At 42.2% G+C, this 23,422-nt stretch overlaps 1 protein-coding gene across 2 annotated transcripts in view; it reads right to left on the minus strand.

The window, feature by feature from the left end:
• The window catches only part of OXSR1 (oxidative stress responsive kinase 1), a 110,507-nt gene that overhangs the window by 64,296 nt on the left and 22,789 nt on the right, over window positions 1-23,422 (minus strand). For both annotated transcript variants that reach the window (XM_073677757.1, XM_073677755.1), the window contains exon 2: window positions 2,933-3,045. In XM_073677757.1, the coding sequence (XP_073533858.1) occupies window positions 2,933-2,947 (15 nt within the window). In that variant the 5' untranslated portion in view covers window positions 2,948-3,045. The remainder of the gene's footprint in view (window positions 1-2,932; window positions 3,046-23,422) is intronic.

Here is a 23,422-nt window from a genome sequence, read left to right on the forward strand (position 1 = left end):
GCATGGCTGCCAGTGGCACTGGGTCACTAGTGTTTGATTATGTGACACAGGACAGAAGCAGCCGAATGAATTCTGATGTATTCAGAGCCATACTGTGTGCTCAGATCCAGCCAAATGCAGCCAAACTGATTGGTCGTCGTTTCATACTACAGATGGACAATGACCCAAAACATAAAGCCAAAGCAACCCAGTAGCTTATTAAAGCAAAGAAGTGGAATATTCTTGAATGGCCAAATCAGTCACCTGATCTCAACCCAATTGAGCATGCATTTCACTTGTTAAAGACTAAACTTCAGACAGAAAGGCCCACAAACAAACAGCAACTGAAAACCACCGCAGTGAAGGCCTGGCAGAGCATCAAAAAGGAGGAAACACAGCGTCTGGTGATGTCCATGAGTTCAAGACTTCAGGCAGTCATTGCCAACAAAGGGTTTTCAACCAAGTACTAGAAATTAACATTTTAGTTACAATTATTTAATCTGTCCAATTACTTTTGGTCCCTTTAAAAACAGGGTGGCACATGTTAAGGAGCTGAAACTCCTAAACTCTTCATCCAATTTTAATGTGGATACCCTCAAATGAAAGCTGAAAGTCTGAACTTCAACTGCACCTGAATCGTTTTGTTTAAAATTCATTGTGGTACTGTCTAGAACCAAAATTAGAAAAATGTTGTCTCTGTCCAAATATATATGGACCTAACTGTATATCTTGTCACAATCACACATTTTTATTTCCAACTGTTCTCATACAACTGCAAAAAGAATGAAATAGCATAAGGTTTCTACAGAGCCATAAAGGGAGCAGAGTATAACCTGTGCATGTGCGGCTTCTTCAGGCATGAGGAGGTTAATCACAAAGCCGCAGAACGCGCACAATGAAAAGGGAAAATCAGCTGTTTGATGTGCAGTAGTAAACAGTGAGTGCCAGGCGGGAATCACAAGGCCCATGAATAATAAACAGCATCACATTCCATCCGCTTCAATCCATTTGATGTAGACGGCGTGCGGGACGGTGAGGGCTTGGGGTCTATGAAACAAAGGCTTCGGTGACTCCCCTCCCTGACAAGCCTCACACAGGAAGCGTTACAGCCACTGGACAAAGAAGCCAATTAATCTGGTGGTTGGAAACCAATCTCAGCTTAATAAAACTATAAGAATCACAGCGCAGCCAAAGCTCAGCCCGGGCCAGGTCACACAGAACCACCGCACTATGGAGGCCTAGGTGCCAAAAAGACTTCAGTCATACTCATATCAGACTACAAATGGTAGATAATTATTCGAGAACACCCTTCATTATGGTTCAAGAATGTATGTTCTTGTCATTATCGTCTATATATACTCTCATCACACTTGTGGCAATGGGGTCCGTCAGGATTTCTGCTCTGGCGGTTATTATTGCCGACTGGACATAATTCTAGAAAGTGCAGAGTGTTTATTATTAATGTGCGGTGCCGCCACCGCATTCATCTCGTGTGCGCTGTGTCGCCACCACATTCATCTCGTGTGCGCTGTGCCGCCACCGCATTCATCTCGTGTGCGCCGTGCCGCCACCGCATTCATCTCGTGTGCGCCGTGCCGCCACCGCATTCATCTCGTGTGCGCCGTGCCGCCACCGCATTCATCTCGTGTGCGCCGTGCCGCCACCGCATTCATCTCGTGTGCGCCGTGCCGTCACCGCATTCATCTCGTGTGCGCCGTGCCGTCACCGCATTCATCTCGTGTGCGCCGTGCCGCCACCGCATTCATCTCGTGTGCGCCGTGCCGCCACCGCATTCATCTCGTGTGCGCCGTGCCGCCACCGCATTCATCTCGTGTGCGCCGTGCCGCCACCGCATTCATCTCGTGTGCGCCGTGCCGCCACCGCATTCATCTCGTGTGCGCCATGCCGTCAGCGCATTCATCTCGTGTGGGCCGTGCCGTCATCGCATTCATCTCGTGTACGCCGTGCCGCCACCGCATTCATCTCGTGTGCGCCGTGCCGCCACCGCATTCATCTCGTGTGCGCCGTGCCGCCACCGCATTCATCTCGTGTGCGCCATGCCGTCATCACATTCATCTCGTGTGGGCCGTGCCGTCATCGCATTCATCTCGTGTACGCCGTGCCGTCACCGCATTCATCTCGTGTGCGCCGTTTATGCAAAAGATAAAACTATTGTTTGTTGGCAGCACATTCCTCCATGTAAGCAGGGGATGTGCTTCTGACCATAATGTAAAGGGTTTCATAGAAACAAATCACTCAAGCATTTAAAAGGAATCTTAGTAGGATCAATCTTCCTACATGGGCACGCAGGTCATAGAAAGTTGCATAAAACAATACTTTAATATCAACAATTCTATGTCTTATTTCAGACAAATCCATGTTTTCCTATATGTAAATGAGCTGTTAAGATCAATGGGCCGGACATAGATCTCACTGAGAATCTGCCTCCAGAGCTTATTTTAATTGAAAAAGAGGTGTTACCAGTGTGAAACAAGTAATGACTGACAGTCTGCTTTCCTTATCTACATGTCTCACACTGGTAATGTTCCCTTTCATTTACAATAATCTCTAGAGGCAGATTCTCAGTGAGATCAATGTCAGGCCAATAGATCTTAACAGCTCATTTACATATTTAGAAAAAGGTTGATTTCTCTGGAATAAGACACCGGATCACAGGTATCAAGGTATCGTTTTATTCAGCTTCCTATGACCTACATGCCCATATAGATGGCTTAGCAGGTTTGATCCTACTGACAGATTCCCTTTATGCAAAACCCTCTTGATTGCTGCAGAGTTCTAGATCGCCGATTATGGCGGGAAAATGATCTGCTCATGTTAAAAAGGAGCCTAAGATGCAAAAGCAAAATAAATTAAAAAAGGCCAAAATGGAAACGTGGCTCATGAAATGTGTCCACCTTCTATCACCAAAGCAAGAAAGTTTAGTTCACATTACCAGTAGTTCGTCCATGCTGGTCTGACATTTTTCTAGATTGATCCTCTTAATAGCCACTTTCTCTTTCTTGGGGGTGCAGTAGGCAGCTTGGACCACAGCGGTTGCCCCACTACCTGTAGATCAAAACAGAAGAAGAGATGGTTAAAATACAAAAGGTATAATAAGTATAGCGAAGTGGGCGACTACAAGCTAGAAAGCATGAAGGCACGTCAGCATGGTTTCTATAGGAAGCCGCTGCTTCTTACAATCCCTTAGGCATGACCCAAACCTGATGTGCTATGTACACAGCCGATAAAGGAGGAAATAAATAATGGATGTGGTCAATCACTATGGAGGCAAACAAAGCTTCACGGTAACGCCAAAGCAGAAATCTTCCTGCCTCAAGGATAGAACACACTTCATTTTCACATCACACTACAGGGTCTAGTATTTTAGGTGTTTTGTTAAAGTAGAATCCTCCGCCCCCCAAAATTATATTTAAGAGCCCCATTATCTGCAGCGTATTTCTGATTTTCCAAGAAAAACTTGCCATTAGGAATCTACCACCTACGTGAACATCCTCATTCTAGCTCTCGTGACATTTTGTTAGGGGCTTTTAAATGAAATTCACAATAATTCTGCTTTAATTGTAACAACAACTAGCAACCAATATTTAAAGCTGCCGGGAATTTAATTTAAAAAAAAAAGTGAAAAAGCGAAAAACACACTAAATAAGTAGATGATAAAAGGTTATTGTCCTTCTCATCTATTTAATCCCCCTTTCTCTGTGGTGGTCCCGGCCAAAACAGCAGTAATAATGTGCCAAAAATGACTCACGTGACCACTGCAGTCAATCACTTGTCTAGGCGGTCTAAAGTCGTACATGTAAATGTAACCGCAGGTTAAGGTGAATGTGTCATCAGAAAATATATCACTTGGTTGGTACTAAGTGTTTCGCGGTGGGCTTTTATGCCAAGCCTTTATACTTTTACGTCATGGGATTAAAGCCCCTTCTGTCTCGATCTAGCAGAAGCAGGTGAGGTACTTAGCAGACTGACCCAGCCAGGGACCCTGACAAGAAGACAGAAGCAGTGATGTCCTCCATTTTGCTGGCTACATAGATCTCAGTGCTAATGCTCAATGTCACCTGGACCCAGCAATCACATATAAACATTGTTATTTTCTAATTTTGATGATTTTTCGCTACCCACACAAAACAATACTAAAATATTCCAGTTCTCACAATGGCTATTAGACTGGATCCTTTATGTAGTGATTTTCAGCTTTGTTGTATATACTGGGATAGAATGAGCAGAGTCATTTCATTGTCATTAGAGGCTGAATGCACAATAGACTAAAAGTCAGCTGAACCCATGGATATCAGAGGGAAATGTGTATGGGGGGGCACCCGCTTCTCCTCTTGTTCTCCTCTGGCAGTGGATCTCTGATAGAGAACACAGGAGCACAATACCGAGCTTTACCGCATTTTGGAGGAGATCAAAAAATCATTCGGCAGATAGTTATGTAATGTGTATGGAGTCCTTTATTGTCAGATGGAGGTCTAGATAAGGCAAGATGATAATCCTCCCTCTTCCTGGAAACAAGAACAGTATAATCACATAGCAGATTGGTTGAAGAAATCGGAATAGTGCGTGCAGAAATCCATGCACACGTTGCATAAGCTATCCCATTAAAATGTCATGAATTTTTCAGTTCTTGTGATTAACCTTCCGCATGTCAATACACCCTAATAATCTACTGACATTTTTAAAGTCCATTCTCTTCCATTCATTACAGCTGCCATAAAGCACACGTAACCTGCTATATAATCTATGCAGACAATACAGGTTGGGCATGCCACCAATATAACAAAACAGTTTAAAGAGATACAACATAAAAAAAAATAATAAAAACATAATTTGTCTTCAACATTTTTCTATTTACGGTAATTAATGAAACTAGGATTAAGAGTAACCGTTTTAATTTCTTATTTCATAAATCAATAATACACGTGAAAATAAAAAAAACTTTGTAATATATTGTATCAGAGAAATCTGCTTCTTACTCTGCCAGAATTGATCAGTCATTCTCAAAAATTCTCAATTCTGAGGTAAAATCTGTATTCATTGAAGACAGACTTTCCCATTACTGAGATAGGAGATGGCAGCTGCTACTGAGGATATTCTATGGAGAAAGGAGGAGGAGGAGCTAGAGGCAGAGCTCTTCCTACTCCCTCCTTCAGTCTACATAGATTCTCAGCAGCAGCAGCTCTCATCTCCTATCTCAGTAATGGGAAAGTCAGTCTTTAATGAATACTGATTTTACCTCTGAATTGAGAATTTTGAGAATGACTGATCAATTCTGGCAGAGAAAGAAGCAGGATTCTCTGATACAAATTGATGGCAGCAACACATCTCAAAAAAGCACAAACAGGGTTAACAAGAGGCTGGAAAAGTAAGTGGTACTAATGAAAACAGCTGAAGGGTCAATTTTCAACTAAGTCACATGACTGTGTATAAAATTCAAAGAGCAAGTTACAGAGGCAGAGTCTCTCAGAAGCAAAGATGGTCAGAGTTGCACCATTCTGTGAACAACGGTGTCTAAAAATTGTGGACCCATTTCAGAAAAATGTTCCTCAATGTAAAATTGCAAACACTTTGAATATCCCACCATCTACAATACATAAGATCATCAAAACATTCAGAGATTCTGGAGAAATCCATGTGCACAAGGGACAAGGACCGTTCTACATGCCTTAAAGAGACACTGTATTAAAAACAGGTGTGATTCGGTCATGCAAATCACTGCATGGGTTCAGGAATACTGTAGGAAAAAGTAGCCATATATCTACAAAATCCAGAAACGCTGTCATCTTCTCTAAGTTCAATTAAAATGTACTGAGGCAAATTGGAAAGCAGTTCTGTTGTCAGATGAATCAAAATGTGAAACTCTTTATGGAAGCCACAGACTGCGGACTCGAGAGGAGAGGGACCGTCCAGCTTGTTATCAGCGCACAGTTCCTGTAACTCTGATGGTATGGGATTGTATTAGTGCCTATGGCAGGGGAAGCATACACATCATGAAAGGAGCCATCAATGCTGAGCACTATATAGGATTTTAACACAACATATGCCCCATCTTAACAACGTCTATTTCAGGTGATGAACCGGCCGCCTGCGGTCCAGACCTTTCACCAATACAAAACATCTGGCGCATTATGAAACGAAAAATACAGCAAAGATCCAGGACTGTGGACCATCGAGAAGCCAACATCAGACAACAATGGGACATCATTCCTTCCTTGAACTCCAGCCATTGGTCTCCTCTCTTCCCAGACATTTACACACTGTGGTAAGAAGATTGGATACTACAGAATGGTAGACTTTTTTTTCGAGATGTGCTGCTGCCATCAATTTCTAAAGGAGTTATTTTTTTCAAATTAAATAGAAAAATGTCTAATAATCCCCTTCTGATCTGTGATCTATGCTCTGTAGTGTTCTATGGTAATATGAGATCTAAAAATCAAATTTCCAAATTGATCTCGTTTTCTTTCATTTTACACAGAGTTCCAATTTTTTTGGAACTGGGGTTGTACATTTGGTATTTCCTTTGAACTATTCTAGTTCCTCTCACTTGTGCATCGGGAGACAAGATGGGCGGGTGACATCACGTCTACAGATATCATCCATAAGTCTCAGCAGGTATCGGACACTTTTAATATTCCAATTAATGAGAACAATTAGAGAATATGATGCAGATTTCCAATCCGGATTTCCAGGCAGGAAATCCACTGCGTGTTATACTAGCAGCAAAACAGATCATTTAAAGTGGTGGTCTGATATTCTAAATAATTTCATCCTAAATCCCTATCTATTTGATGCCATAATCGAAACTATTTTCTAATATAATTGAATTATAAATTCCCTATCCTTTCCTAACTACACTAATAGCTTTTCTCTTTTTTTTCTTCTTCCTTTTTGATGACACTTCATTTGAGAATCCCAATGCATGCTGGGATACTCAAATGAAGAGTCATCAGGAGGCAGACCACCTCCCTGAAGCTAAGCGTCCTCAGTGACGCTCGCTATTGGGGCTGGGCTAGTCCCTGCACAATGTGCACTGTGAAATATGCACAAAGACAGTGCACTCTCGCCAGCTCAGTAACGAGCGCACTGTCAGTGCATGTGGTAATACTAAAACCTGGCGTGTAGAGATCAACGCCACCCCCTCAGGTGACGTTACTCATATATTCTGACAACGTGCTCTTCTGACTGCTCGTTACTGTTGATCTGAGCTGGCGACGTGAGCATTTCATACAGTGCACATAGCACAGCACACACTGCGCAGGCAAGCACCTGAAACAAGCATAACTGTGGACGCTTTGCTTCAGGGAGGGGGTCTACCCCCTAATGACGCTTCGTTTGAGTATCCCAGCATGCATTGGGATTCTCAAATGAGGAGTCATCAATAAGGAAGTAGGAAAAAAAAAAGCTGTTGGACAGGGAATTTTAAATTTAAGTATATTAAAACAAAATAGTACACAAAGCGAGATCGGCACAGCACCGTAGTAGCTTTTATCAGGTACTGCAGTCCAGCTCCAATACATGAGAATAGGAGCCAAGGTGCAGTACCCAATAATATTGCTTTATTTTTAAAAGTATCCTGTAAAGTGTCCAAGTTTTTAATACCTGATATGTGATACTGTACCACCTGGATAAATCCATTCAAGGTTTAACAGCAGACTTCCGTGTACACGCTGTTTAGAAACTCATGTGTAATCCATCCAGAAACCACCTCCTATTGATTTCAATAGGAAATCTGTTCATTCATTGTATCAGGCTCATGCCCAAAGCAACAATCAGGGCTCAGTGTTTAAAAGCTCCAAAACTGGCAGCATGCCCCTGGCTTTCTATGTGCCATAGTATATAGTTGTCAAAGGGAGCGGCATAAACAATTTTGAAAAAGTGAAAGCCACTTTTGTCCATGGTTGCTTTTTGAAAAAAGGTCAGATTCAGTTTTGATGTATTTAGGGCGTATTCACACAAGGAGACAGATTTATTAATCCTGTCTTATATTTATAGTGTGTAATCTTAGACTGCACAATAAGTTCTCTACGTTTATCACAGTGGTTTATGATGACTGAAAAATTTGTCACACTTGTCTATTATCATTATTATTATTATTATTATTATTCTTAATAGGTCTACAATGAAACCAATATTTTGCTGAAAAAAATTGGAATGCATTAGCCTTTAGGCCACGCCCCCTTTCATGTTTAGCCCCTTCCTTTCAGTCAAGCCTCTCCTTTTGAGCCCCTCCTTTTTTACTTTTTATAAAAGTATCAAAAATTGTATAAAATGCCTACTAAATGTGGTTCAGGTCATGTTATCATAAATGTAATTTTTTTTTGCATAAATTTAGCCATAATTCTATTGCATTAATCATAGAACCCCCCCCCCCCCAAGGGGCTCATATGGCAAATTTGCTGCAAATTCCAAAAAAAAAAAAAATCACAAATAAAAATGCACTTGAACTCAAGGGGAGAGACCACCCTAAACAGTTAATGTCTTGCTCCAGAAAACAAGTAGTCTTTGCTTCGGGTCAATAGAGGTTATATGAGAAGCCATATTCCTCAGCCGATTCTGTAAACTTTTCCGTCTATATGGGATCTGGTCAGTAAGGGGTTCGTCGGACCATGGACTACCCCATGGTGAATTACACAAATCCTGGCGGATGTGGCACAGTCCCAGTTTGGATAACGTCAGCTCGGCACAGAGCTGCTTTCCAGCTTGGGAGCCTGTAACAGAACGGCCCTGTTATGTGGTTACATTCCATGTCCTTTCCGAACACGTCTGGGACCTGCAAGTGCGGAGGTAATGACATGCACAAGACTAACACGTCTGAATACAAAATAGGGATTGTTTCATATGTATGTAAAGAATTCAGTAGTGGGGAAATTTTTTTTTTTTTTTTTAGTAAAATACACCAAGGCAGATACCAGCATTTCATGCCAGAACCGTGAGCAGTTTCGAATAGCACTTCACAAATGGGGCCCATGAGATGGGTTAGATAACCAAGTGGGCCCTCACACTCAACAATCCCCTGCTTGTCTGGAAACCACATAGACCCGTCCAGACTCTTCAGCACTAGATCACCAAGCCTCGGCAAGATTGATGGTGCTTCGTCAGACATGAAGACATTTACGCTCTCAGTCATGATTCATGAGGATCCAGATCAGAATATTGATGAATCTAATATAACAGGAGCACTTATCCCACAGATCAATATATTGACTACTGGACCAGTCTCCAGACGCAGAGATTAAATGGCTAGAGTAGCTGAGGGTCCTGAAGAGCGACCATGGCAGATCATTTCTTCATGAACTGTGGGGGCAACATGTATCACTGGTGTATACCATTGCGTTAGGATCGGTTTGGCTCCGATCTCTGGAAGACCCGACCATTCGGAGAATGAAGGGACCTCAGGAGTCGTTAGCACTGTGTCTCCTTCATTGCTTTACCTGGACAGTTCACCTAGCCAGCCACTGTATCAGGAACTGTCAGTATGGTGTCATTTGTGAGAATATGGGCTTTAAAATTCAAATAAAATCTGTAGATTTGACAGCATTTAAAAGGTATTGTTCACTTTTACCAATTTTTATTTTGTTAGAAAAGTCCCCAAGGAATAAGACGGTCACAGAATGTCCCAATACTGGGACCGCTGGCGATCAATTGGTGTCTGTCAGGGAACCTGGTGGCAAATGTTTACTTCCCCAGCAGCGACACTCCAAGTAAGATGCAACATACCTGAACCTAATATGTGTGAGAGTGTGTGTAAATATTATCTATCTATCTATCTATCTATCTATCTATCTATCTATCTATATATATACACACACACACATCAAGAAAAATATATATGGGACACCCATATACATATTAGATGTTTGGTCACAGACTAGTCCATATATTCATATGTATTTATAGATAAACATACAAGTACCTACAAACATATGGACTAGTCTGCAACCATCCATCTAATGTGTATATGCATGCCCTTATATTCCCCCAATGCAAATGTCAGAAGAAGAAAAAAAAAAGGTCAGGCATGTTGGATTTCAAGATGCCTGATCCCTTGTTCTTATGGAAGATATAGCTCCGCAGTCGCTTATTCCTCTCTGCCTATTGAGAACACATGCTATTGGGGAACGTGGAGGCATAGCGGGCGGCTTTCTACAGCCAGCTTCAGTTACAACATAATTACATAACTAGATGAGGGAAATGCCGAATGGCGTTCCAGATGGGTCACGTCATGATGGTGTACATAAACATGGTCTCCATTTTCCAACATGGTGATAATAACACAATTCCGCCTTTTCCTTCAGTATTGGGATTTGGCTTTTGTTCCACATAGGATCCATCAGTGAACTGTCCTGGACCTCGCTCACGGCTGACTTCTAGCACGGCCGTACGGATAATTATAGAAGCATCATGTGCTCCAGTTTTTATCTTCTCCAGGATGGCTGCAGCCGATCAAAGGATATGGTATGAAGGATCTCAGGATGTTCACCCTGATGTGTCCTCGTACATATCGTGACTTTGGACTTTTCCAGTGTCCCCTTGTCAGATAACTGCAAAAGAATTGACATCGTCTCCTTCCTTGTTTTCAGATTGCCGAGAGACCCTCTACAACATAAAGCGGTTTTGTTTATTTAGAAGACTGTTCTACATAGTTTTCAAGTGTCTGTGTATCATCATTACAACAAAAGAAAACACCATTCATCAGACCAGATGACCAGGCCATCATCAACCGTCTTCTTTCATGGCTGTACGGTCCATTTCTAATGCTCCTGTGCCCACTGTAGTCATTGTCGGTGGTGGACAGGGGTCAGTATGGCCCCTCTGTCCAGTCTCCAGCATTTCTAGACTAGCTAGCATTACGGTAATTTTTTCCCACAAACTGTGCAACAACAGCTCTTCTGTGGGACTGGACCAGATGGGCTAGCCTTCGCCCCCATGTGCAGCCATGCCTCAGGACCTGCTTAGCAGTGATCCTTTCTTGGACCACTTTGAGTAAGTGCCAACTACTTCATACTGGGAAGCCCACAGGACCAGCTGTTTAGGAAATGCTCTGAACATCTAACCACCACAATTTGTCCTTGTCCAAGTCACTCCTATCCTTACGCTTCTCCATTTTTCCTGCTTCCAATACATCAAATTAAAGAATAGAAGGTCGACTTGCTGCCTTGAAGCCCCCCTTAACTGGAGCCGTAGTACTGAGAAAATCACTGTAATTTAGTTATCTGCCAGTGGTTGTAATGTTATGGCTGACTGGAATATAGTACATATTTAGCATGCCTCCGCGGTTCATACAACTAACACAAGGTTTTCTCTGGTTCCAGTATTTTTCCCTAAAAGCGAAATTCTGGCAGAAAACTGCAGGTATAAGTGAAGCCTGTCAGGATTTGTTGGATTTCGCACCAGATCCATGGCGGCCATGAACAGAAGTCATGAGAGGCAACTACCAGCTCTTTACGGTCAGAAACAGTTGAGCAAAAAGATTTACAAGACCTTTGTCAAGAGGCCATGTTGGTCGTCTGTGGAAGTGGGACCAAAGCCCTGCAAACCTCCACCCACCTGCCAGCATTCCCAGCGCCTCCTCTAATGATCGGCACCCATGCATCGTGCAATGGTGACATTGCGTCGTCCTACTAATCAGAAGAGGAGCTGGGGATGCAGGTAGGTGGGTGGAGGTTAGTAGGGCTTTGGTCCAGCGACCACAGATGACCAATGTGGCTGCTAGATCAGGGGCCTCTCAACTGCAGCCAGAACACTAAAGAAAGTCATCACGTATAACATATGTCCATGTCGTCTAGGCAAAGTCAATTCCTCCCACTCATCAGTTATATATTAATCCACTATTATCCTAATACAGGAACTAGGTAGTCCAGATAAGACTGTGGTTATAAGGGGCCACCTGGCATCTTAAGTCATCCAAGTTTACACTCCACACAACTAAGCCATGATCACAAACAGGACGCTGGTTCTCATCCCCGACGCTCCGCACCCGGCAGCAGCTGGGATCGTATTCTTCGTTTCAGTAGAGCTCTTTTACCAGCGATGTCCATGGGTCGGCACCCGTGCAATTGGGATGTGTTTTTGTGTAGAGAAGTAAAAAGCAGTAACATCAGAAACATAGCCAAGAACAGGATCAAGCTTAAAAAGCTCACTTGTGACAATCTCCTGGTGATAAAACTGTGTTTTATATCAGAACTAAAGCAAGCAGCCCAGTAAACGACACAGTGATTTTATCAAGAATACAGCAAGCATCCCATTAAGTGATGGCATTTTTATCAAAACTACAATAAGCAGACCAGTAAGTGACAACTCATTGGAATCCGGGTTTTCTGCCACTATGAGACAGATCCCTCTTAAGATCGGTGTCAGTAATGGGCTGTGGGCAGTGAATATACTGCATTATCTGAGTGGCTTCACTCTTACTACATCTGATCGTCCACCTGAAATTGATGAACAGAGCGTGCGTTCGCTTAGCCAGCGCCATTATAGTCTATGGCCCTCCATAAGTGGAGAAAAGCTCTATGTGAAAGCACCCTAAGGGGCTCATTCATCAAAACTTTTACACCAGAAAACCCATGGTAAAAGATTTGAAAAGTCACAAAAAATATTTGTGCTCAAAACTTCTGCGACTTTTGGAATTTTTTTTCTTGACTCAGCTCCACCGAAATGGGCAGAGCTGACTAGAGTAGCATTTCTGGCGCAGTGCACGGAGGGGCACGCGGCTTACAAGAGGTGCCAAAATCACTAAGTAGAGTGCGCCTCTTACTGAATTTGGTGCGTTTTATTTCAGCAAGACTGGTGTAGCATGATTACGCACTATGCCAGTCTTGATCAATCGGCCTCCATATATATTTGTAAGAACTTTATGCTTGCTTGTTTATTTTTGATATATACCAAATAAAGGTTATATTTTATTAGTTTTCTTCTTTGGCCACTTGTATCAATGAAAGATAAAAAAAAATAAAAAAATGTAACTGTAAAATAGTCACCCACTTTGCAGCCAGTTACAATACAGATATATATTGCATCTCAGATGTTGCAGGGAAACATCTCAATGCAAAAATATCACATACTATTTCTTTAAAAAAAAAGAAAAGAAAACTTCAAAAGTTCAGATTCACATCCCATAGATCTCTAATGATTCGTTAATAGGACTGGTAAATATTTACAGCTCCTAGATCCCGAGCACTTTGCTGAAAGCTCCAGTATAATTATTTGTATTGTGCCAAGCTGTAAATCCTGGAAGCAGAGCCCGTTTTGTACATTTTCAGCCGACCGTTGCTAAAATCCAGATAAACAACATGATGCATGTGGGCCGTGTAAATCAATGGAGTAAAATAGCAAATGGGTCTAAAATAGAAACATTTCAGGAGATGGATGAGTCCTGCTGCTGGCAACAACTATAAAACCCCAAGCACGAGAGTTTAAAAAGAATTAAAATAAATTCTCCATTTTTTTACATGCACTGTGTAAATTAGAAAAAAAATTGTAAAGTATATGAATTGTGTGTGATATATATATATATATATTATTTACTTTTATTTTTTTTAAATTTACACGGTGCATATACGGTAAATTAAATATTTTATGCATTATATATATATATATATTTAATAAAGGTGTTCCTATACTGCAGCTGAATGAACCTAATTAATGTAAAGCACCTACAGTATTGAAAGCTGCACATAAAAGCCGCAATCACAGTTTCTTACAGAGTAGCATCATTTCCTATAGGAGCGTCTGTACCCAAATGCCACATATTCTCTCACTCCACGTTTGAGAGGTGATAGATTTAGCAGCCACGTGCAGAGTTATGACCCATGGAACCCTCCGAAGAACAGTGCGCCGTGGGATAGCGTCCGCCCCAAGCAGTCTCATCGGAAACAGTGATAATGAGAGAAAAGAATACATTTTTGTCAAAACTAAAAATGTTCATAAAAAAACAGAGTAATATTTAACTGTAATTTGCCACCAGGTTTTTGCCACATGATCTAAGGGCAGCATAATGTAGAGACAGAGACCCTGATTCCAGCAATGTATCACTTACTGGGCTGCTTGCCGTAGTTTTGATAATATTGTTTTATCAGCAGGAGATTATCACTAGAGGACTAGTAAAGCTTCTGCCAGGTAGTCCAACCCTGCCCCACCACAGATTGTCAGCTTCCTGTGTACACTGTGTATAGGCAGAAAGCTGTCAGTGGTGTGGGCAGGGTTATACAGAGCTCAGCAGTCAGAAGCTAGATCTCCAGCAGAGAAACCAGTGACTTTACAAAAATGCAGCAAGAAGCCAAGAAAGTGATACATTGCTGGAATCAGGGTCTCTACCACTATATTATGCTGCTCTCAGATGGGATAGCAAAAAACTGCTAATAGATTCTCTTTAAAGCCAATTTATAGGATAACACAATATAAGGCTAAGTGCAGACAAGCGTATATTCATGCTCATCTGAAAAGATCACACTCCGATCACACTCCGATCAGGAGCAGTTTGAGAAAAAAAATTTCTCCATCTTATCCATTCTGTCAGGCCGTGGAAATAGGACCGCATTCGCATTATCAGATAAAACTCGTGCATGCTGCGATTTTTTCCCGACTGGCTCTGTCCAAGGGCAAAAAAAAAGAAAAAAAAAAACGGACTTGTGCACGTTACCATAGAATAACACTTGTCCGAGTGCGATCCAATGCTTTGTTGATTGTAATTGGACAGAAAATACAGTACTCTGCACGAGCCCTAACCTGTATAATTAGGCCTCATTCAGCCTTCATTTTTTTCACGTACCTGTTCCATCCAGGTTTTTCATATACAAAACATTTACCCATTATAGCCTATGGGGCTGTTCACATGTTCCATGAGGCCGCAAAAAAAATAAAAACACACACGAAGACATGTCCGTTTTTTGTACAAATCACCCATAAAAGGCTAGGAGTCTGAAAAGTCAAAACCAGCACACGGAAGGCATCCATATAAAATCTGTCAGTGTATTTTAAGGTCTATATACGGACTGCAATGCCCGGCCTGAGCGAGAGGCTCTGTATCCATGAGACTCGCGGTAACCATTTACATTTTTTCAAATAAATAAATTGATTTTACAGAGTTCTGGATTTTCACCATTGTATCTTGCCTGTCCCCTATTTCACAAGGAGGCTTATTTTTTATTTGATCACATTTTTTGCTTCTATTTTTATATGCAGATTCTGGTCTTATCTCCAGTTATTTGCCTTTTCTTTTTAGCGTCTAATATTGTACTTATCCGATAAAGGGTTTTTGCATCCTCCAGTAAGTAGTTGTTTTTTTTTGCAGATGTGTCTTATTTTAATGGTCAGATTCAGCTAATGCCATATAACAGAGGATTTAAAGGGGTTTTCACACAAACAAATTTCATTTTAATCAATAGATCTTGGAATAATATTAAAAGGGTTGTCCACTTCAAAATAGCCCAAAGTGTTTTTATGATGAAAAGAAGCTTCTTTCTAATTACCTCCCGCTGCTGTTTCTGCCTGTGAGTGGCGCTATCACTGGCCGCTCACAGGCAGCACGTGACCCCCTGCTGACGTCACGTGAAGTGAGGTGTCACTCAGTGCTGGGGTCTCTGCAGTGGCTGCTGGGTTGTGGACGGGGTTACCCCACCGCGTCACACCCAGCATCCACCGTGGAACGCAGAAGACAGAAACCCCTGGCTGCATCCGGAATCATGACGTGACATCAGCAGATGTCAGAGCCGGCGGCAGCCGGGGGGCACGTGATGCCTGTGAGCGGCCAGTGATAGCGCCACTCACAGGCAGAAACAGCAGAGGGAGGTAATGAGAAAGAAGCTTTTATTCAGCATAAAAACACATTGGGATATTTTGAATAGTAGTGGACAACCCCTTTAATTTCCACAATTGGATGTGTTCAACATTTTTTTTCCTGTGCTGAGATAATCTTATAAATGTGCCCCTGCTGTGTACTGTGTAATGGCTGTGTCTGACCATACAGGAACATAGTCTGGAAGTAAGCAATAAGTATACAGACATTACAGCACAGGATCACAGCTGATTCTTTCTGTGAGATAATGCATTTTTAAAAAACAGGCAGTGAAATGTTTTACCTCACAGAAAGAATCAGCTGTGATTCCCTGCTGTAATGTCTGTATACTCTTTTGCTTCCTCCCCTGCCCAGGAGATGTGGTATGATCAGACCATGTTCCTGTACGGTCAGACACAGCCATTACACAGTACACAGCAGGGGCACATTTATAAGATTATCTCAGCACAGGAACATTTTATTCAATCACAATCAATTGTGGAAATTATTATTATTCCAAGATCTATTGATTAAAATGAACTTTGTTTGTGGATCACTTGTAGCTTAAAGGGGCAGCTCAGGCCGGCAAATATTTAACGAAGTCATTAAAGTACTGGTGCAAGTCAAGTGCTTATCTGCAAAATAATAAAACCTTCCAGCAGCACCCGCCTTATCCAAGTGAAGTCAGCCATGAATGGTAAGATTTGGTAAGATTTACAAGACGCCTCTGAGTCACTACATCCTGTTTAACATGTTCATTACATACACCGCCTACCAATTCTTGGAAAGGTAATCTAGTAACATTAGGATGACTGATGGAAAAGCATTGACATGTATACAAGAAATAAAAGAAGAGCAAGAAAACCTACAAATTCTCCCACTCCTACAAAGAACGTCTTATACATCCTTAATCATTTATATTGCGTTGGAGGACTAATAAAAAAAAATACTGCCAATGCATTTGGTAAATTTCTTTTGAAGGCTGCCGCTACAGATATCCATGTGTGATTGTCATCACACACAGACTGGAAGATGATTTATTGCACAATCATCAATGAGGACGGCAGCTGCAATGCAGAACGGAGAGCGGCCCGAGCACGAGGCGCCTGCTGTGCGTGCAACAGATGCTACGTGAGCTCCAACAAAGGGCAAACATACCCCTTATTCGGCTTTTTCTAAACCTAGAAAATATTTCGGTGACTATTACATCAGAATTTTTTAACCCTAATCAATATCATATTTGCAGTCCTATAAATAAGTCTATGGAAAAAAGAGCATGTTAAAACATGCTTTTTGGGGTTTTGATTTTACGGCGTTAAATGGGTTGTCCATTACTAAGACAAACCGTTCTTGAACTAAATGTTTGGCCCCAATAAAATAATAAAAAATAAAAAAAAACTACACTCCCCTCCCGTATGGGGCCAAACATTTAGTTCAGGAAGGGGTTGTCCTAGTAGTGTACAACCCCTTTAATTCTGTGAACCAAAAACTTATTAGGTCTTTTCATATGTTTTAATGGTTAAAAAAAAATAAAAAATCAAAACCTTGTCGAAAAAATAAAAATAATAAAATTTGTATGCAGCACCGTTTTTTAAGACCCGTATTTTTTTTAATTTTTTTTTTATAACGGTGGAGCTACGTGAGGGCTTGCTTTTTGCAAGCTGAGCTGACATTTTACTGCTAAAAGGGTCTTTGCTCCTATCCTACAGGAGATTTTCACCATACATAACGTATATACTGTAGCGATGGCATGTTTATTTATTATGCTTTGTTTACATAGTGCCATCATATTCCGCAGCACTTTACAGACATTATCATCGCTGTCCCCATTGGGGCTCACAATTTACATTCCCTATCATTATGTCTTTGGAGTGTGGGAGGACATTGAAAAACAAGGGAAAAATATACAAACTCCTTGCAGATGTTGGTGGGATTTGAACCCAGGATCCCAGTGCTGCAAAACCACAGTGCTAACCACTGAGCCACCAAGCTGCTCATCGGTGACCATCCACAGTCTGGCAGCTATGCTTCTGTTTGGGTCCGTATGTAGGACAGATGCCTCGGCATCCATCCTGAATGTGACCCCAGTCACGCCCGACTGTGCACAAATGCAGCCTGGATATAACCTTTTGATACCATTTTGAGGTACATATGATATTTTGATCACTTTTTAATTTATTTATTTTTGGGACGAGGGGGCAGGTGGCGATTAAAAAAAAATTGCAATTTTGACATTTCGATTTTTTTCTTTTTAATGCATGATTTAAATAATTTAATATTTTGATAGATTGGACTTTTTCGGACACGACAATACCAAATATGTTGTTTTATTATTTAAAAATGTCTTTATTTTTGAAGGGGGCGATTTAACTTTTATTTTATTAATGGGTTTTAAATATTTTTTTAGACCCTCAAGGGGATTTGAACCTGCGATTGTTTCATTGCTTATACGATATACTGAAATACCACAGTATTGTTCACTTATGGAGCCCGGCCTGTGGCTGAGCTTCACAAGGGTACCAAGATGGCAGTGACAGGGGCCTCCAGCAGGCTCCTGACTACCATGGTAATACACACTGCGATCGGTTAGTGGGGAGGCGGTGCGCACACTGGCAATTATGTAAATGTGACACTGTCAGTGATTGACAGCTGCATTTAAGGCTATGTGCACACGTTCAGGATTTGATTGCAGAAATTTCTGCAGCGTTTCTGCATCTCTTGGAAGGAAAAACGCTGCAGAAAAAACACAAGTTTTGCACATCAATGAATGCTTTTTAGAGCTAAATAAAGAGATTTGAAGAAAAAAACACGAGACATCGCTTTAATAACCCTTGGATTACCATCAGACCCAGGGCTGTGGAGTCGGAGTCGTGGAGCCGGAGTCCATTTTGGTGGAGTTGGAATCGGAGTCGGTATAAAAATGATTGACTCCTACTCCTAAAAGATATAAGAAATTGGGTACAGTAGTGCAATGCAGTTTGTGGGGAATATTTTTTTCATATCAATTTGGGAAAGTTATGACAGGTTCTATAAATGTCTGTCCTATTTCTGATCTAAGGGTCTAGACTTTTAGCTGAGATGAATCTGTGCTACAGTAAATTTATCACTTAAACATGATCCATGTATGAGGGAGTCGGAGTCTGTGTCATGGAAATTGAAGCGTCGGAGTTGGAAGTTTGGCTTACCGACTCCACAGCCCTGGTCAGACCTGGGGTGAGTATATTGGTTAATTTAAATGATTAAACAATGCGTTTGTTGTATTTCAAATAAAGTGTCTAATTGACAATTTGTCATCACTAAACAAAAGGGCTAGGTGTCAGCTAATCCAATAAACCCAAGCTCATTAGCATTTCCATTCACGTCATTTCTGGGGCAGCTGTGAGCTGCTATTTTTAGCCTAGGAAGGTGCCATTAGGCAAACATGTTCCCTGGCTATTAATAACAGCTCACAGCTGTTTCGTTAGCAGCTACGTACCCCCGATCAGCAACCAGAAGCGCTTTGGACTCAGCGTATTTTCGATGCATCCAAAAAGCTGTTCTAATGCCGCACTTTTGTTGTCAGTACATGCGGATCCACCACATATAATGACATTTCAATCGGTCAAAATCTTTAACAGAGACTAGCATCTCCGCTAAAGAAATTGACATGCTGCGGGTGAGTTTAGGTATGTGCCCACGATCAGGAGCCGCTGCAGGTTTGAAGCTGCATGTTTATGCAGCATCAAACCCGCAGCGTTCAACCCACAGCATCCAGATGCTAGAGCATAGTGGATATGGGATTTCTAGAAATCGCATGTCCACTATGCGTGCATCAGAGGCTGCGGATCACCCATGGACACTGACATGCACCGCGTCTTTCAGGACCGGAGCATGTCAAATTCTCTTGCGGAGTCGCTAGTCTCCGCAGCAGAAATTTGACCAATAGAATGTATTGAATACGGTAAATCCGCATGGTTCAGTAAACACATGCGGATTTACCTGCGTTCAATAGAACACAGCAAAAATATGCTGCGTCCAAAGCACTGCTACGTCCGGATCGTGGGAACATAGCCTAAAATTAAAAAAAATGGCATGGGCTCCTGCATCTTTTTCATAACCAGCAAAGGGAAAGCCGACCACTGGGAGCTGATATTAGTAGCCGGGGGAAGGGGTCATTAGCCAAACATGTTCCCTGGCTATTAATAACAGCCCACAGCTGTTTGCTTAGCCTTTACTGGCTAGATTACAGTGGAACCCCAGAAAAAAAATTGACGTAGGGTCCCCCTATAAAAATCTAACCAGAAAAGGCTAAACAGACAGCTGCGGGCTGATATTAATAGCCAGGGAAGGGGCCATGGATCCTGGCTCCCTTCGCGGCTAATAATATCAGCTCTCAGCAGTCCCAGAAATGGCGCATCCATAAGATGCGCCAAATCTGGCGTTTAGCCCCACTAGCTCTTCCCACTGCCGTGTAGCGGTGGCGAGTGGGGTAATAAGATTGGGGTTCATGTCAGCCTTGTATTGGCGGCTGACATGAAGCCCAGGTTGGTAATGGAGAGGGCTCTATAAGAGCCTCGTAGTAAGGTTTACAACGCTTTTTCAATAAACACCGCCAGAATAAAGTATTTTATTGAAATAAAATTACACACGGTTTTTCTCCTAATCCCTCGTCTCCTATAAAAAAAAAAAAAACAACCATATCCCTCATCTGTCCGCTGTCATGAAGTAATCCGAGTGTCCCACGGCGATCCGGGTCACTTCTACAGCAGCCACATCAATTACTGATGTGACTGCTGTCAGTGTACATCGCTGTGCTGCAGGCTGAGTTCACCCGAGTTCATTTATTTATTTATTTTACTCATTTATATAGCACCATTAATTCCACAGCGCTTTACAAACATCTAAATTCCCTATCAGTATGTCTTTGGAGTGTGGGAGGAAACTGGAGAACCTGGAGGAAACCCACACAAACACGGGGAGAACATACAAACTCCTTGCAGATGTTGTCCTTGGTGGGATTTGAACCCAGGACCCCAGCGCTTCAAGGCTGCAGTGCTAACCACTGAGCCACCATGCTGCCCAATCAGCTGAAGATCAATTTACTGCATCAGTGATGCATGAGAATATTCCCACACAGCATCGGTACCGTAAAGTGAGGTCCCGGAGCTTGTCAACTGATCTCCAGCTGATGAAGTCAGGTGAACTCAGTCCCGGCAGTGCAGCGATGTACACTGCCGTGAGTGAGCGCGCTCCCGTCAGTGTGCCGCCGGGTGATCGGGTCATTAGGGGACATTGGGAGGGCACCGGACAGGTGAGAATGAAAGGTGTTTTTTTTTTATTATTTTATTTTACATAGCACGCACAGACGTCGGCTGAGGAGACTACTTCTCCCCTCAGCCGCGCCGCTCTCGCTGTTATCAGCAGGAGCGGCGGTCGGATGATAGGAGAAGTAGTCTTCTCTCCCGGCCATGGTATCATTCTTTGTGCATTTTTGCGCTGCAGATTCGCTACAAAGAATGGACATGCTGCGGATTTAAACGCAATGACAATCCCGAGCGGAAAATTCCGGTTCATGTGCACAGCACATCGGTATTGTCATTGCATTAGCTGGCAGATGGATTACATAGCACTTTTGGTGCATTTCCGAGCGGAAAAAACGCCACGAAAATGCATCAATAAAGCAGTGTGCATATAACCTAAATGGTTAAACTGCAGTCATCAGAACGTGCTCCAGTAGCTGCAGTTAGAGGCAGATGCCGGCTATGTAACACAGCCAGCATCTCGCTAGTATGAAGCATGTTCAGCTCCTGAGCCTGCTTCATACAGCCATTACCAACATATGTTGAAAATGGACATTATAGGGGTTAAATAATTTAGCACAACTAATATAACAAGTTTTTTCTCCAAATTCAGCAAAAAATGTCTCTTGACTACTGCAGTCTCAGAAATATTCAACCCCTTCATGACCAGCGTCTTTAGGACTTAGTAGAGCACCTCTGGCTGTTATGACCTGCTGCAAATACGATGCATAACAGCCAAAAAGTCTTTATGTACTAAAGACGCTTGCCATGAAGGGGTTGAATAATTCTGATCCTGCAGTAGTCAAGAGGAATTTTGTGCTGAATTTGGAGAAACCACTTGTTATATTAGTTGGGCAGAGTTATTTACAATGATCTTAATTGGTTTATTGCAAACAGGAGAAAGGTCGAATATTTTACTAATAAACACAATTTTATGGAGATTGAATAATTTTGATTGCAACTGTATTTAGCCATTTTGCTATGGACTATAAAGTAACAATAGGCAACATCGTCATTTCAATAAAAAGAAAAAAGAATGTAAGAAAATCAGTTTTAATATTTTCTTTTCTGTCCTCATTCTCTATTAATAAGGTTCCCAGAGCTGTATTCATACTGGAGCCTTGTAGTAAAATATACACAGTCACTGTATTCTCGGGAAGGGAGGATTCTGACACACCCCATGTGAGCGCCGATACCAACCGTCTGCACTGCAATGGCCAATGTGTCTACGTATGAGGTCTTCAGCGCGCTGATCACTTCCCATTAGAACTACCGGCTTAGGAAACGAACACAGAAGAAAGGAGGAGGAAGAAGGAGGAGGAAGGAGGGTCAGACATGTGATGTGAAATAGAAATAATGATTGCTGAACGCACAGAAATGTAACAGGATAACTGCTCCCTGCAGCTACAAGCGCTGCATTATCGCTACTGTCCTTCTACTTAAATTATGCAAAGTCCCTCCAGCAGTGGAAGAATTTACTGAAAGTCAAAAGTGCAGCGCATGAAAGACCTGACGAAAACACCTGGAAGTTTGTACGCAACTAGGACATCAACCACAGGCTCCTGGTAGAGCATTTCAATAATTTCTGTTGAAATCCCTGAAAAACTCCATTTCAACACCATCCCCGACCGCCGTAGCCCTGAAGAAGCCATTCACTTAAACGAAGCCGATGGCCTTTTTTTCCAGCAACTTCGAAAAGTGATAGACCACATTTTATGCATATCGGAAAAAGACAAATACAGCCAGGATGGAGGCCAGACAAGGAGTCCGTCAGATTCATAACTCCGTTCCATTGGAATCCAGTTATTCGGAGATTCCTACAGATGCCCCAACATAGAGCTTGACAGAGAGAACTGCACAAGTGTGAACTACGCCTTACCTATGTACAGGATAGGTGAAAACTGATTAGTGGAAGTCCAACCTAAAACCAGGATCTAATGGAATTTAGCAGTGACTGCATGCGTGTCCATGGGACTGTCAAAAGGTGGGCAGCATGGTGACTCAGTGGCTTTCCCCAGGTTCTCGAGTATCCTCCAATAGATATACACACACGAACACTTCATCAAAGCTTTGACGCCAAAGTTCTCGGAGTTGCACCTAAATTTTGCGACTTTTGGCATTTTTCACACTAGTTTCTCCCAGCTCAGCCAAAATGGTTGGAGCTCAGGCATGACACCACTAAGACTAGCTGTAGTATTACCTATGCCAGAAACCTCACTCCAGTACCTGACTGAAGTGAGATTTCTGGCATAGCGCACGGAGGTGCACAACACTCATCAGAAATCCCAGATTTGTGAAGAGGTGTGCAAGTCTTCATGAATCAGGAACATCAACAACTCTGGTCTCGATGAATTGGGCCCCATGTCTGTAA

The sequence above is a fragment of the Phyllobates terribilis genome, unplaced genomic scaffold, assembly GCF_046119375.1.
Source record: "Phyllobates terribilis strain yellow unplaced genomic scaffold, ASM4611937v1 Scaffold_4__5_contigs__length_816908805, whole genome shotgun sequence".
NCBI lineage: Eukaryota > Metazoa > Chordata > Amphibia > Anura > Dendrobatidae > Phyllobates > Phyllobates terribilis.